Source organism: Suricata suricatta, chromosome 14 (genome assembly GCF_006229205.1).
Source record: "Suricata suricatta isolate VVHF042 chromosome 14, meerkat_22Aug2017_6uvM2_HiC, whole genome shotgun sequence".
Taxonomy (NCBI): domain Eukaryota; kingdom Metazoa; phylum Chordata; class Mammalia; order Carnivora; family Herpestidae; genus Suricata; species Suricata suricatta.
Genome location: NC_043713.1, coordinates 51967124 through 51981191, shown reverse-complemented (window position 1 = coordinate 51981191; position 14068 = coordinate 51967124). Strand labels below are relative to the sequence as shown.

The window sequence follows — 14068 nt, the reverse complement described above, 5'->3', positions numbered from 1 at the left end:
AGCACTTGTAAGCTTTCTTTCAGGCCCAGGAGCTTCAATCCCCCAGCATTCCAGAATTCTTAATAGTGCAGAGGTAACTCCACATTCCCGGGTCAAAGAGTCTCCAATTCCTAATGAGGCAAATCCAAATCCATGAGGGTCTGACCAGAGAGCCATTGGCACCCTCCATGGGAAGAAGACAGAACAGAAGCCCATGAAAAGAATATTCATCTTGTCCTTACAATACCCTGGGCAATGGGCTGGAGACTTTGACAGGTATTTTATTTGCCCTCAAAACAGCTCTCTGGCAGTATCTTGTCCAAGGTCACAGAAACACAGAAGGGTCTGATGGAACAGATACAACATGAATAACATTTGACAAGATAATGATACTCTGTGTGTCACTTGGTGCTGTCCTCTAAAGCTCTCCATACATATCTGTCCCTGACTCCTTGGCAACCACAATTCTGTTCTGATAACTGGGCCGGAAGCTGCAGAGAGCTTTTGTTTTACTCATTCTCTAATTTAACCTTTTCTTTTTTTATAAGAGGGTTGGTGAAGAAGAGAGGCCAAGCCTGTCTGGTAGGCAAAGCCAATTTCTGAGTAACCAGCATAAAAAAATCTGTGTACACCAAGAAAAATAGCTTTGACAAATGAGTCAAGCCCAGATACGTCTATCTCTTGGCCAAGACACCTTATGTGTTCTTTGAGTCCCATGTAAGGCAGTACATTCAGGGTATGTGAGGAAGGTGGTTCTTGACAAATCCCTTCCAGGAGATGTAGTCTCCAAAATCATCATCGAGGCATAAGTAGAACAGAGTGAGAGAAAGGAAGCCTTGGACCATACTTGCTTAATTTATTTTGTGGGGCACCAGAATAATCCCAATTCTTAAATATTCAAGAATGTTTCATGAATGCACTTAATGCCTCTGAAGTGTACACTTCAAAATGGTTCAGGGGCACCTGGGTGACTTACTCAGTTGAGCATCTGACTCCTGATTTAGTCATGATCTCATGGTTATGGGCTCGGGCCCTGCATGGGGCTTCGCACTGGGTGTGGAGCCGGCTTGGGGTTCTCTTTCTGCCTCTCTCTCTGCCCCTCCCTTCCTTGTGCACGAAAGAAAGGAAGAAAAGAGGGAAGGAAGGAAGGAAGGGAGGGAGGGAGGGAGGAAGGAAGGGAAGGGAAGGAAGGAAGGAAGGAAAGAAGGAAGGAAAGGAGGAAAGGGAGGGAAGAGAGGAAGGGAGAAAAGAAAAGAGGAAGGGAAGGAGGAAGGAAGGAAGGGAGGGAGGGAGGAAGTGGGAGGGAAAGAATGGTTGAAATGGTAGATCTGATGTGTATTTTACCACAAACAAAAAATCCCACCCTCCCCTCCCGAAGAAGCCTACAGCAGCTGAAGGTACTGGAACAAGTTGCCTATCGTCACATTCATAGTCATCACGCTCCTAAGAATGTAAGGTATTTTGTTAAATACACTGCGTTCCTAGGGGATAAAAGAGAAGTTAGGAACAGAACCTTCTCGCTCAATGGGAACATGAGGTACAGATGCAGGGTTGGGGGTAGTTGCGGTCATGTTTCTTGATTAGAGAGTTAAAAAAGAAAGGAGCCATCCGATTTTAAATATTTTTTCAGTTCTCAACGATTTTATGATACCATTATCCTGAGTCTGACAGCTGCTTCCTAGGGACGTTGTTTTTGGCATTCTGGGACTGGAAAACACTTTCCTGGTTTACCTAAAGTGGTTAAATGCGCGAGGAAGGGCAGCAGGAGAAGAGGCATTTGTGGTTGGCTGGTAGTGTCGTGTTATCTTCGCAAAGCGTAACTGTAAATTCCCTGGGTGTGTGGAGCTATTATGTTCCCTGATAAAATAAAAGCAGAGCGAGGACTTTCGTTCCTGTTTCAAATGTTCATCCCTAACAGCCGATAGTAGGGCTTGGTAACAAAATAATGGAAATCTGTGGTGAGCCAGGTTTCCTCCAAGCCCTGGCAGCTGACAGAATGCTTGTCCCCCCAGCTCTTGAAGTAAAATGATACAAGCTTTTCTCAGACAATGAAGCCCCTGTGTGGAACAGCTGTCTCGGGGAGATGGCTCACTGCTATTTGACAGTGGCTTGTATGTTACATAGATACGTCTGGTATTATCTGCCCGGGAATGAAATGGCCAGATGGAACCAAACACTCCTAACTAGGAATGCAGTCTAGCAATGTGGGTTAAAAACAGAGGCTCGGGTTTCAGCGCCCCTACGATGAAATACTGGCTAATTGTACTTGGAAATCTATCTTTGCCTCCTGAATTGTGGACAACTTATATGTGGAATTTTCAGGCTTTATCTGAAATGAACTGATAAACCTAGAGCGTGTGCAGGAGGCAGATTGATTCCACTTTAAATTTGCCTGGTAATAGCATCCAAGTTAGTGAAACTTGGCCTTGGGTCCTCCAGAAGGCTTGTGAGCCTTGGCAGCAAATGCGGAGCTGGAAATGAAACCTGAAAAGGAGTTTGCCTGGCCTCAGATTGTGTTACGGAAGCCATGCACACTCATCGTTGTGACCGTCTATCAGTGAGATCACCAAGGTCGCTCTGCCCAGGTACCCATAGTGTGTCCCGGCAGCCTGGGGGTGGAAAGCAGAGGAGCCCTCTCTCTGATTTCTGCAACTCATCTGCCTCGAGCCTTATGTATTTCTAAGCAGGACGAGGTGGGTGTATCCTCTCCTTTCTGTTTTATTCTCATCTTAACCTTTGAGATGAACTTCAAAAAGTCCGTCCCTGCCCCAGGCCCCCCCCCCACGCACCCATACACATACACACATACATGTGCATGCATGCGCCTGCACACACACACACACTACATAGTCTCTTTTTTAAGGTCTGGCCACCCTGAAATTAGTGACCACAGAGGAAGTCGCAATAATGAAAAGGAAATCAGATATAATGTGCCTTATGTTTAACCTTCTGGAATGCTCAGTTCATTTTGCTCTACACAGTGCTGGGCACAAAGAAGAAGATTTGGGTACCAGAAGGACATTACAGAGCAAACTTTTGTGGGTGTGTTGCATTTGGAGTGGTCTTGAGGCTGAGGTGGGGGCTGCGGCACGGAGAGGTGGAGTGTGTGGCCTACAACGATCTTCTGTTCTCTAGGCCCGTGGGATTCCATCCTCCCCGACTGCCTCTGCACTGCGGAGGGGCAAGGATGACCTAGAGGGGCTGGGGCAAGGTCGGTGATGGTTCCCTCGAACAACAACCATTCACGTGGAATGTGATTGCAATGGACTTCAAACACAGCATTCAGTTCTTTTCTTCTGTATTACCAAGAGAAATGTTTTATAATTTCATTTTATTCCACTTTTAAAGTCTCAAGAACTCTATTTTTCTACGTGATGTGTGTGCTGCTATTATTTCATGGCTGATGTAAATTGAGATATGGGTTGAAGTATAACCATCTTTTACAAGTAAGACTCTTGGATTACGAACTGGGAGAAGAAAATAAAATTAGCTGAGCTTTCAAAAACTTGCTCTTTACAAACAAAGCAATATTTTGCTCCATGGTTTAACCCTTTGGAAGCTTTTAGCTTATGAGACAATTTCTACTTGAGAATTCTATTCTCTATTCATTCTCCACCAAGTTTTGGCTCCTTTAAAAAAAAAAAAAAGCATTCTTGTAAAATGCTGAGCAAGCCGTGTCAGCCAGGAATGAAACAGATCCATGTTTTCTATGGAGACCTTTTGTTGACAGCAGGTCTGGATCACAAATGTGTTTGAGAAGCAGCTGGGCAATTGGTTGGAGAAATTCTTTTCAGGGAGGACACATTTGTAAATAAGAATGTCTACGTGAATAATCCCTACTTGAAATCGCATAGATTTGGTGTGACAAATCCACATGAATTTAAAGCGAGGGGGTGGATCCACTTTTTAAAACTTCCTTTTCCCTCTTCATCCCTAAAGTCTACATCGTTGGGGGTGCGGGAGAGGCCAGCTGGGTATAAAGAAGCCAAGAGCTGACGATAAGGAGGTTTAATTCATCCAGACACATTCATCTGATTCCAGAGAGCTTGGCCTAAACCACCCCAAACAGTGTTGTAAACAGAAATCCAAAAGGAACAATAGTCCAGCTAAGTCTACATTAGCTAGTTAATTAGTCAAGACTGTAACTTAAAAAGTGATGCTAGACATGGTAAAAATCCTTAAAGAATCAGAATGCATAAAGTCTGGAATTTTGCAGCTAATTTGTTTTTCCGGGTAACAAAGACTTTGTAGAGGAGTCTGTTAGTTTCAAAACTTATTCCTTGAACAGCACCCCAAGAATTACATGGGCACAGTCTGTCCCATTTGAAGGGCTTGAGGTCTGGGGGAAGCACCTGGTGGCTCAGTCAGTTGAACATGCTGCTGTCAGATCCTCTGTCCCCATCGCTCTCTGCCCTTCCCCCACTTGCTCTCTCTCAGAAATAAATAAAACATTTAAGGGGAAAAAAAAGAAAGGCTTGAGGTCTGGTTAGAAAGTCAGACATATAAACAGATCATGCTGGAAAGAATGTGGGAAGGACAGAGACAGCTCTCGGCATGGGAATTTGAGGAGCACTGGGGAGGGCAAGGGGAAAGGAGATGGGACTTTCTGGAGGAGGTACACCTGAGCAGGGTGGGGGTGGGGGGATGGGCTAGTGTAGGAACCAAGGCAGGAGGTGTCCCCAGCTTGGTGTTTAGCATGAACAAAGGCTTCGAGAAGAGAGACCGCTCTGGGGACCAAGAGCACGGAGGGAGTGGGCGGAGGTGAGACTGAACAGGTGGGCCAGGCCTGCAAGCCATTGAAGAAAGTCACCCGCTTACCCCGTGGATGATAGGAACCCAGAGGAAAGTCCCTCTAGTTCCCCTAATAAAACCAGACCCCCAAGACTGGCATCCACACTGTGCATCAAGGGTGATGAAGCCTTGTAGCCCTAATGGTAATCAGCTAGGGAATCCTGAGGGGAAACACGGATCTGGGGAGACAAGAGGTGTCAAGTTCATACCTACATATGCAACACTGACGCTTAAGGAGTTGACATACACTGGAGTGATAAATTTGGGACACATAAACAAATATGCAAAATAGCTGAAACCAGGAGAATGATGAGCCCATTCAAGGGGAATCAGGACTGAATTTTGTGGTCAGGACTTACAAGGTAAAGAGGGAGAGGCCTAAGGAACAAGGAATGCAGCATCAGAGCCAGAGACTATATGCAGAAGCCTTTGGGCCAAACGGAAAGATATTCAGACCGCTAACGATGGGAAGAGAGGCCATACAGCAGAGAACAGGGGGACAAATGTCAACTGAAAAGTAGAGGAGCAGAGGTGCACTATCCTTTCGAGAGCATTCTTGGCAAGGTATTGGCCCACTAGGGCTGCCGTAACAAAGTGCCACAGACTGCTGACCTGAACAACACAGGTATTTTTCAGTTTTGGGGGCTGGAAGTCTGCGATCAAGGTGCTGGTTTCTTCTGAGGCCTCTCCGCTTGGCTTGCAGCTGGTCTTCCCTCTGTATGTCTGTGTTCTGATCTCTTCTTATAAGGGCACCAGTGACGTTGCATCAGGACCTGCCCTCATGACCCATTTTTAAGTTAATTACCCATTTAAAGGCCCTGTCTCCAAAATCAGTTCTATTCTAAGGTATTGGGGGTTAGGACTTCAACATTCAAATACAAGGAGGACACAATGCAGTCCAGGACAAGGAAGAAGAGGAATTTTATATTAGCTGGAGGGGATGGTGAGATTGGGGAGGAGTTTCCCCCCTTAGGGTGGTGGAGACTGGAGGATGCTCCTAGGCACCCCTGGTAATGCTATAGCACAGAGAAGCAGGGGTCGCAGAGAAGGGGACAGACGTAATGGAACACGTTCTCTGAGCAGCCAGAAGGCAATCGGGCAAACCAGGTGGGAGGAGTGAATGTAGACAAGTTTTTGTGGGGGCAGCTAAGAGTCACAGAGAGGGAACATTAGGAATGAATAAAAGTAATTCTCTCCTGGCACCTGGCACCTCTGCTGTTATCCAAGTAACCAGAAGGGTCTGCTCCTCGCCCATCGTGTAAAACCTCCACACTCTTTAGAGGTTTAGGGGACTAGACCAGTATTAGGGGAGGCAGAACATCAGGACTATTTCCGCATGATTCTGTGGTCTTCATCTCGTAGGAGGCAAGGTTACTGCTGAAGATGAGGAGGCAGGGTTGAGTTGCAAGTGAGCCGGAGTCAGAAAGGGAGAGTCGGAGAGGGAGGAAACAAAGATCATCTCAAAGGAGTAATGAACAGCAATGAAAAATCAGCTGAGTTTGAAAATTATGGGTTCATAGTGGCCCTGAGCCACAGAACTAAACACTGGGACACAAGATGGGAATACAGCTCTCTGGGTAGCAGGGCTTACCTGCTCTGCACCTGAAGATGGACCTGGTTTTGTAATAGGAGCTGCTTCTCATGAGGAGGGCTCTGACCCTTCGTTCTGCAGTGAGCTTGCTTCCTGCACAAGGCTCCGGCTGGGTGGTTCAGGTGTCCAGCACTGGTTAGGGTTCTGTCTCCTCTGTATATCTCTATCTCCCAGCAGCCAGTTGGCCACTATTCTAGCTCTTCTAGAGGGGGAAACAATGCAGACATGCCAGAAAATCTGGGCCCCTGAATGATTGTTTCGAATTCCTTATACACAGAAACTGAAGATATTATTGACACTTGCCTAAATCTGCCTGAATGAAATCCACCAAGAAAAACAAACAAACAAATAGGACAGACATTCAAGAAAGGTTGGTGTATGAAGATTAGCAGGAGAAATAATGCCCTGTTTTGGCTCATGCCACCTTTTAGTTTCCCAGATAGATGCCCAAGAACTAAAGAATGTCAGTAGGAGTTATAATTTCTACTACATTGTAACACTTTTTGTATGTTATTTAATTAAATAATCAGCAATCCCATGAAGATAGTATTACGATTATTTGACAAATAAAGAAAACAGAGTCTTAGAGTACAATAAAGACCCAAGGTCAGCCGCTGGCTAAGTGGCATTCCTGACTTCCATACCTATGCTTTCTCCAGTATCTTACGCAGAGAGAAAAGTTAGACTGGAAAAGGAGTATCCTAGGTGAATTGCGGTGTAGGTAGCAGAAGTGGGGGAGTGTTCAACCCAGTGTCCACTGGACAGGGAGGGGCAAGCTTCACCATCCTTTGAGGGTATAGAAATATGTCTGTTCCTCTCGGTTTCTGATGCCTAATGTGGGGGCCTGATGATTGTGGAGTTGGGCATAGTAGGTAAGAATCAGAAGCAGTCAGGGAGACCACTGCTTCTGCCTATTCCATTCTGGAAACTTAGTTCTTCTTGGAATATTAAAGGATATATGTGCTAATTATGCCTAAGGACCTCTTTTTTTCAAATGGAAGCTCTCATATTACTGAGGCAGCCTAGTAGTGTAGAAACATAGAAAATCATTTTCCCCTTAATGCATGTCCAAGTGTCCAGATAGCGGTGATGCTGGTGACCTCGGTGCAGCTTAAATACACGTGCTGTCTCATGTGTGAATCCTGACTGATCCAGCTGGATTCCTCTCCAACGTCTCCTGTTGCAGTCGTACTTGATTTTATAACCAGTTTTCATCCCAATCCACTGAGGGAATAGGATGGTACCACTTTTCTTTCTTGGGCCCTTTCTTGGCTTGACCCTGAAAGTCTTGTGAGAAGACTTGGTGAGGAACAGTCAGCCACACACCCAACAATGGCAGAGAAAGGGAGAGAGAGCTATGCTTAGGGCTACTGACTCTAACTCGGGGAAAAGTCCGGCATCGCCCCAAGGGAAATGGTCTTTGTTTTACACTGTGGTCAGCATGCTTGCAGCTTTACTGTGGATCCACTCGCAGGATTAAAAGAAATTATCATTCTTGGGGTGCCTGGCTGGCTCAGTCGGCAGAGCATGCAACTCTGAATCTCGAGGTTTTGAGTTCGAGCCCTGCATTAGGTGTAGAGATTACTTTAAAAATTAAATTAAATTAAAAAAATAAATTGTCATCCTCTTCAGCCCTGTGCCTTGTATACCACCTCCTTGTTCCCAAATAAAAATCATCTCCCACAGGGGTCAGTGGGAGGGAGGAGGTATGCTCTTCTCTAATGTCTGAGGATTTTTTTCTTGCATATAGCTAGATTTAAAATTAGTTTTCACAAGAGACCCATCTCACACCCAAAATAGTCTTTTTCTGCTTTTTATTCTGATGTAGAATCTTTAAAAGGAAAACCCAAACTTAAACCTTACTTACACCCACTAGCATCCCTTTCAAACGATCCCCAGTTCTTCCATTCTTTTCACGGCTGAAGTGTCTTTGTGCAACAAATCGTGCACCTGTGCTTTGCTCTCCCGTCTCAGTGTGGGCAGGGATCGGGTTTGCTGAACTGCCTCACACTCTTCCATCAGCTAGCTGCAGCCGCCCCTCCTTCTGTCCAGTGGTTCTAGCTAGAGAGTGTAGATAAAGGAAAGAAACTGCCCTCATATGGCTTCATTTAAGTAGATTCAGACCCAGTTTTCAACCCAGCACAAGGGGGCGGGGAGGGAGAAGACAGAGTCCCAGGCATGATAGGGCCACCAGGGAAGGCAATTCATAATTCGAGCCCAGATTTTCTCAAATGAAATGATGATATCTGCCCTATCTCACAGGGTCCTGAGAGGATCCAATTTGATGCACATGTGAAAGTGCTTTGAAATACAAGGAAATAGGGACGCCTGCTTCTGACTCTTGACAGCAGCTCAGGTTGTGATCTTGCTGTCCTGGGTTTGAGTCCCACATTGGGCTCGCGCTGAGCATGGGGCCTGCTTGGATTTTCTCTCTCCCGCTTTGTCTGCTCCTTCCCCACTAGTGCTTTCTCTCTTTCTCAAAATAAATAAACTTTAAAAAGAGATAAATACAAGATAATAATATAAATAAGCAGATCCGTGCAGAAACTGAACAGTGATAACCTTCCAAAAGATATACCTGGCTTTATGCGGTGAACTAACCCAGGCCTGTGCTCTCTGTTATGACTCCCCATAACCATCTACTGCAGGATGAGAAGTTTCTAGAATTATGAGTGGGGGAGTTAGTATGGAGGTGCCCACCTCTGAAATGGAAGGAATTCAGTTCACCAGTGATTTGGGTTGTTATACTTCCACTGAGGAACAGACTAACAGCTCGGGAGGAAGGAAAGGAAGAAAGGAATCTTAAAAATTAACTATCAGGGGTTTTATAAGACACCTAGGGAGACCAGACTTACCTACATAAATAGAGTGGCACTTCTTTTATTACTTCTCTCAAAGTAAATAAACTTAGAAAAAAATCGAAGTGAGTTTTTAGTTCTCTAGAAACAAAAGCATGGAGGGCAAGGAAGTAGGAATTTCATCGGCTTGACCTCCTGTTGCATGAGTTTCTCTGAAAGCCTGCATCAGCACCCCAGTTTCCTGGGCCCAGGAAAGATTATCACTCAGACACTGAAAATGCAAACAATCCCGGAGCCAGTAGGAAATTTCTACTCAAGGAATATGATGGCAAAAACCTAGAAAACAGAAGGGCCACAACTTCACCCCAGCTACCTTTGCTCCAAATCTGCGGCTCTTGCCGGACCATGCTGAGTAGAGATGGCCCTTGTTTCACTTTCAGGAAGACATCCATCCGAGTTGGCCCTTACACAGTTGGGTGTTGCCTGAAAGGTTGTTTGGAACAGAGCTTTCTTCTCATTTGAGAATCACTGTCTTACTTAGCTGCTTTCACTATAGTGATCTATTATCACAGCTCGGGTTTTCAGGTGTAATGGAGAGCCATCAGCTCAAAGTTCTGAGGAATATCAGAAGGACTTGAGTTGCTATGACAGTTCCCAGGGGCTCTGCCATCCCAGCCAGCAAATGAGAGACCCCTCAGTTCACGTTCTAAGCTTCCAGGATTCATTCTGAGGATGTACCCATCAGCAACATAACTCAGAGACGTTTCCAGGGACCTTAGAGTTTGCCTCAGCCACATGTTCACTTAGGAAATGCCTCCTCAGAACTATCTCAGATCTGGGACAGGTCACCCAAAGCACATACGTGTCCCAGGTAACCATGGATGTCTGGTTACCTTTGAATAATCCAGACTTTGGGTTTTTTCCTCTCCTCTTCTGGGCAGAGCAAGTGTGGGGCCCCCGGTGGCACACCCAGAGACGAAGGGTAGTGTCCTGGCCCTAGGCAATGACAAACATTTATTGGTTGTTTGCTATATATCAGACACTGTCCCGAGCATTTCCCATGTATTATTGCTTTTAACCTTCACAACAAACCTACAAATTGGTACCATTAACCCTACTTTACATAGGAGAGAACAGAGATTAAGTGACCTGTCCAAGGCAGGGGCTGGTAAGTGTTGGAGCCAAAACCCTCGGCCAGCTCAGGGCCTGGATCCTATGATGCTCTGTGTCTCCACACACTTTTTCCTTTCTGCTTCAGGGGTGTGGAGAAAGGGAGAAGGGTCTCACATAGCAGATCCATTCCAGAAGATGTTAAAAGCAAGAATGGAAAAAAGTAAACACTTAGGCCTGAGGAAAAGCTGCTTTATGGCCATCAAGGGGAGACCCCGGCTATTACTGAGGAGACAATTTCTGCACTTGGGCTGTTTGGTGTGATGTGACAGGGAGTTCATAAATGCCCTGAGTTCCATGTGTGGGGAGATGCCGAACTATTTGAGTAATACCTAAGTATAGTGTGTATTATAAACCATGGTCTAGCCTGGTAGGCTTTTGTTTTGTTTTGTTTTAATATTTTGATAGAGAATGCAAACGGGGAGGGGCAGAGAGAGGAGAGAGAATCTGCACAGTCAGCGCAGAGCCTGATTCGGGGCTTGACCTCACAAACCTTGAGATCATGACCTGAGCCAAAGTCAGATGCTCAACTGACTGAGCCACCCAGGTACCCCCTTGCCTGGCAGTTTTAAAACAGAGAAAATTACTAGAAAACCCTGTGTTACCATGAACTTTATTTTTCTTTTTTTTTCTTCTCAGCCTTGGTGGGGACTGAGGTGGAGCAAGAGAGACCTCATTCCACTCTGGGTCTCAGGCTTTGTAAATCTGCAGCACAGCCGCAGCACACTGTTTGGATCCTTTACTCCACCTCCCCCCCGCGCAGATGCAGATTTCACCCCGGGCCAAGTGCCCTTCTGAGAGTCTCCCTGTCTGTGCGAGGCCAGGAAGGGGAGATCAGGGCGCTTTCTCCCCGTCCTTCCCGACAGGGAGGGCATGTTGGGAACTGCCTGGTGGCAGGGCTCCAGCAGTGCAGCTGTGTCCCGGTCTCCACCGGGCGGAGGGAGGGCCTTGGGACAATGCAGACCTCAGGACAGCTCCGAGCAGAGCAAACAGCCAGCCTCAGCACGCCCTCCGTTGAAAGGTCCTTGCCTTAGTCTGCACGGAAGACAAGAAGTAGCTTGCAAAGGAGATTTTCAGTGCAGCAGAGAGGGAATTAGACCTATATTAACAATAAAATTGGTCTGTGGAGTGGAAAAGCTGGACCGGTGCTGGTGTTCCCTAGGCAACAGGCGGAAAATGTTCATTCCTTACTAAATCTTTCAACTGGCCACTGCGCTTTCCTGACAGTCCCCGTGGCTGAGCTCCGGAAAAGTAATGAAAGCTATGGATAGGAGATGGTGAGTGCCAAGAGATCCCCCCTTCAAGTTAGGATTGCTTTTCTTGTGTTTGGATTTGGATTAGAAAAACAAGCTTGCAGACCCTGATTGCTGACACAAATAAATCCATAACTACGCTGATAAACACTTGAAATTTATCCTTGCAATAAAAGGGGGAAAGAAAAACCTATTGGCCTCTTGGTAAGCTGCAGTGCTGTGATGGAAAACTCTGCTATTTCTAAAATGTGTGATTAGCATGTGTTTTTGTCCAAGTCGATTTTATACTTTCACCTAGCCTCTGTTCCACAGACTAGCAAAGTAACAACAGCAGCTGGGTTGTGTGTGTGTGTGTGTGTGTGTGTGTGTGTGTGTGTTCACGTGCAGTGTGTGTGCTGTTTTTCCTAATTATTGCAGCATAACTTCCTCTTTGCTTTACCAGACTAAATCTCCACAGTGAGACATAATGTGTAAACTTCTTGTATGTTTGCTTTTTTCAGTTCTAGGGAAAATCCGAACCGCAGTGGGCAGTGCCCAACTTCTCATGGCCCAGAAATTCTACCAGTTCAGAGAACTGTGTGAAGAAAACCTGGTAGGTAACATTCCCCCCCACTACTGCTTCCAAGCTAGTCAGGAGAAGATCGCGTTGTCAAGGCTGGCACAACTAATTTTGAACTGAATTAAGGCCCATTGGACTCTCTCACCTGAAATAGAGAGTTTTCTGATGAGTTGTACTTCCTGCTTTTCTTAAAATTAGAAATATGTAGAGGTGGCTGGTTAGCTCAGTCAATTGAGCATCTGACTTCAGTTCAGGACATGATTTCATGGTTCATGGGTTGAAGCCCCATATCGGGTTCTGTGCTGACAGCTCAGAGCCTAGAGCCTGCTTCAGATTCTGTGTGTCCTTCTCTCTTTGCCCCTCCGCTGCTCACACTCTGCCTCACTCTGTCTCTGTCTCTCAATGATAAATAAATATAAATTTTTTTTAATTTTTTAAAAATTAGAAATATTTATTTTATACTTAAATAATCTTAGAAGAAAAAATCCAATCAAATTGAACCTCCATTTCCTGCCCTTTTTGGGGGGGGGGGCAACTGAAATTTTCCCATTTTCCTGGCTTTCCCATGGTAGCCCGGATTTCAGTATTTTTACCAAAGTACGGAGCAGCTTGATATTTCAAAAATGATACTACAGAAAACCATTTTGGATAATGACGTTCCTTCTGCAATAGCCATCAGTGCCTATCTCACCATCAGGGCTCTCAATTTTAATTTAAGGCCAGAGCTGGATGGCATCACAAAGTGTAGATTTGATCTCCTTGAAACAAATGAATAATTCATCCTTCCTGGACATTCAAAAAGCCAAATAAAGCAAAACAAAGAGACAGAAACACCACTAGCACCAACAGTATTTTTAAACAGACTGCAGAAGACAAGGGCAAGGGCTTCCTCACGCAGGCCTCTTTTAGAAAACTGCTGTTCTCTGCAAGTGTCATTCCTCAACAAGAGCTTTTATTGGTCACTTGTTGGTCACGCTTGCCCTAAACTAAAATGAAAAGCAACTTGTTGATCCTGTGGAAGTGAAAACATGATTATTTGCAATCTCGTTGACGGTGATTTTAGAGTTTTAGCCACATCTTGTTATATAGACCGAAGGGAATTTATCAAGACAGGGTTCCATCAAGAGAAAATTGAAAACATGTAGTTGGTATTCTCGGTCCCTCTTCCCCAGACTTTTCTTCTGAAACCTCCCTTTGGGGCTGTCCTTCCCCTCCTCCTCATACCCACCCCCCACATCTGTAGTTTGTTTTCCTCTCCCTCAGCAAAAATCAGTCCACCTTCTCAGAAATTCTGTTCTGGATTGTGGGATAACATAGGTTAGTAAAGGTACGGATAAGTGAATTCAACAAATATTTTATTGAGCTTCACTCGGTGCCAGGAACAGAATTCCTACTAATTTGTAAGCTTGCTAATGTGTCACAGATCTTAATTAGCATGGCTCTGTGCTCTTTAAATGTACAAAAGTTCATAGAAAGCTGCACTTCTCAAGCTGCCTGAAAGATACATGAAAGCCAAATGTATGCTCTCTAGGACAAACAGCACACTTTTTCACAGAACTACACAGTAAGCAGGTATGTTGTGAAGTAGAACACGAACACTGTGCAGAGTTTTGAAGATGAAACTGCAGAGAGAATGTTTTGAAACATCTGCACCCTTCTAGGAAGGGTTTGTTGAAGCCAGCTTTTGACGTTTCCTGGTTGCTGATAGGCTCACGTGCCTGAGCAGCGAGAGGAACTTAGCTGGAAATGTGGGCAGCGTGTTAGAGGCAGGAAGTGGGACTTCGGGCGGAGGGCCCCGGACGGCTGGCCAATCGTGCTGCAGAAGGGAAGGTGACATCATTTTTATGACAGCTTTACAGTTGAGGGAAATGGGCATGGAAAAGCTAAATAACTTGGTCAGGAATAAAAAACAAAAACTAAAAATCAA

General features: G+C 45.4%; 1 protein-coding gene across 12 annotated transcripts in view; it reads left to right on the top strand.

Moving 5' to 3' along the window:
• DLGAP1 (DLG associated protein 1) overlaps positions 1 to 14068 on the top strand; it is an 868306-nt gene that overhangs the window by 844464 nt on the left and 9774 nt on the right. For all 12 annotated transcript variants that reach the window (XM_029921991.1, XM_029921989.1, XM_029921990.1 and 9 more), the window contains one exon: positions 12083 to 12174. In XM_029921991.1, the coding sequence (XP_029777851.1) occupies positions 12083 to 12174 (92 nt within the window). The remainder of the gene's footprint in view (positions 1 to 12082; positions 12175 to 14068) is intronic.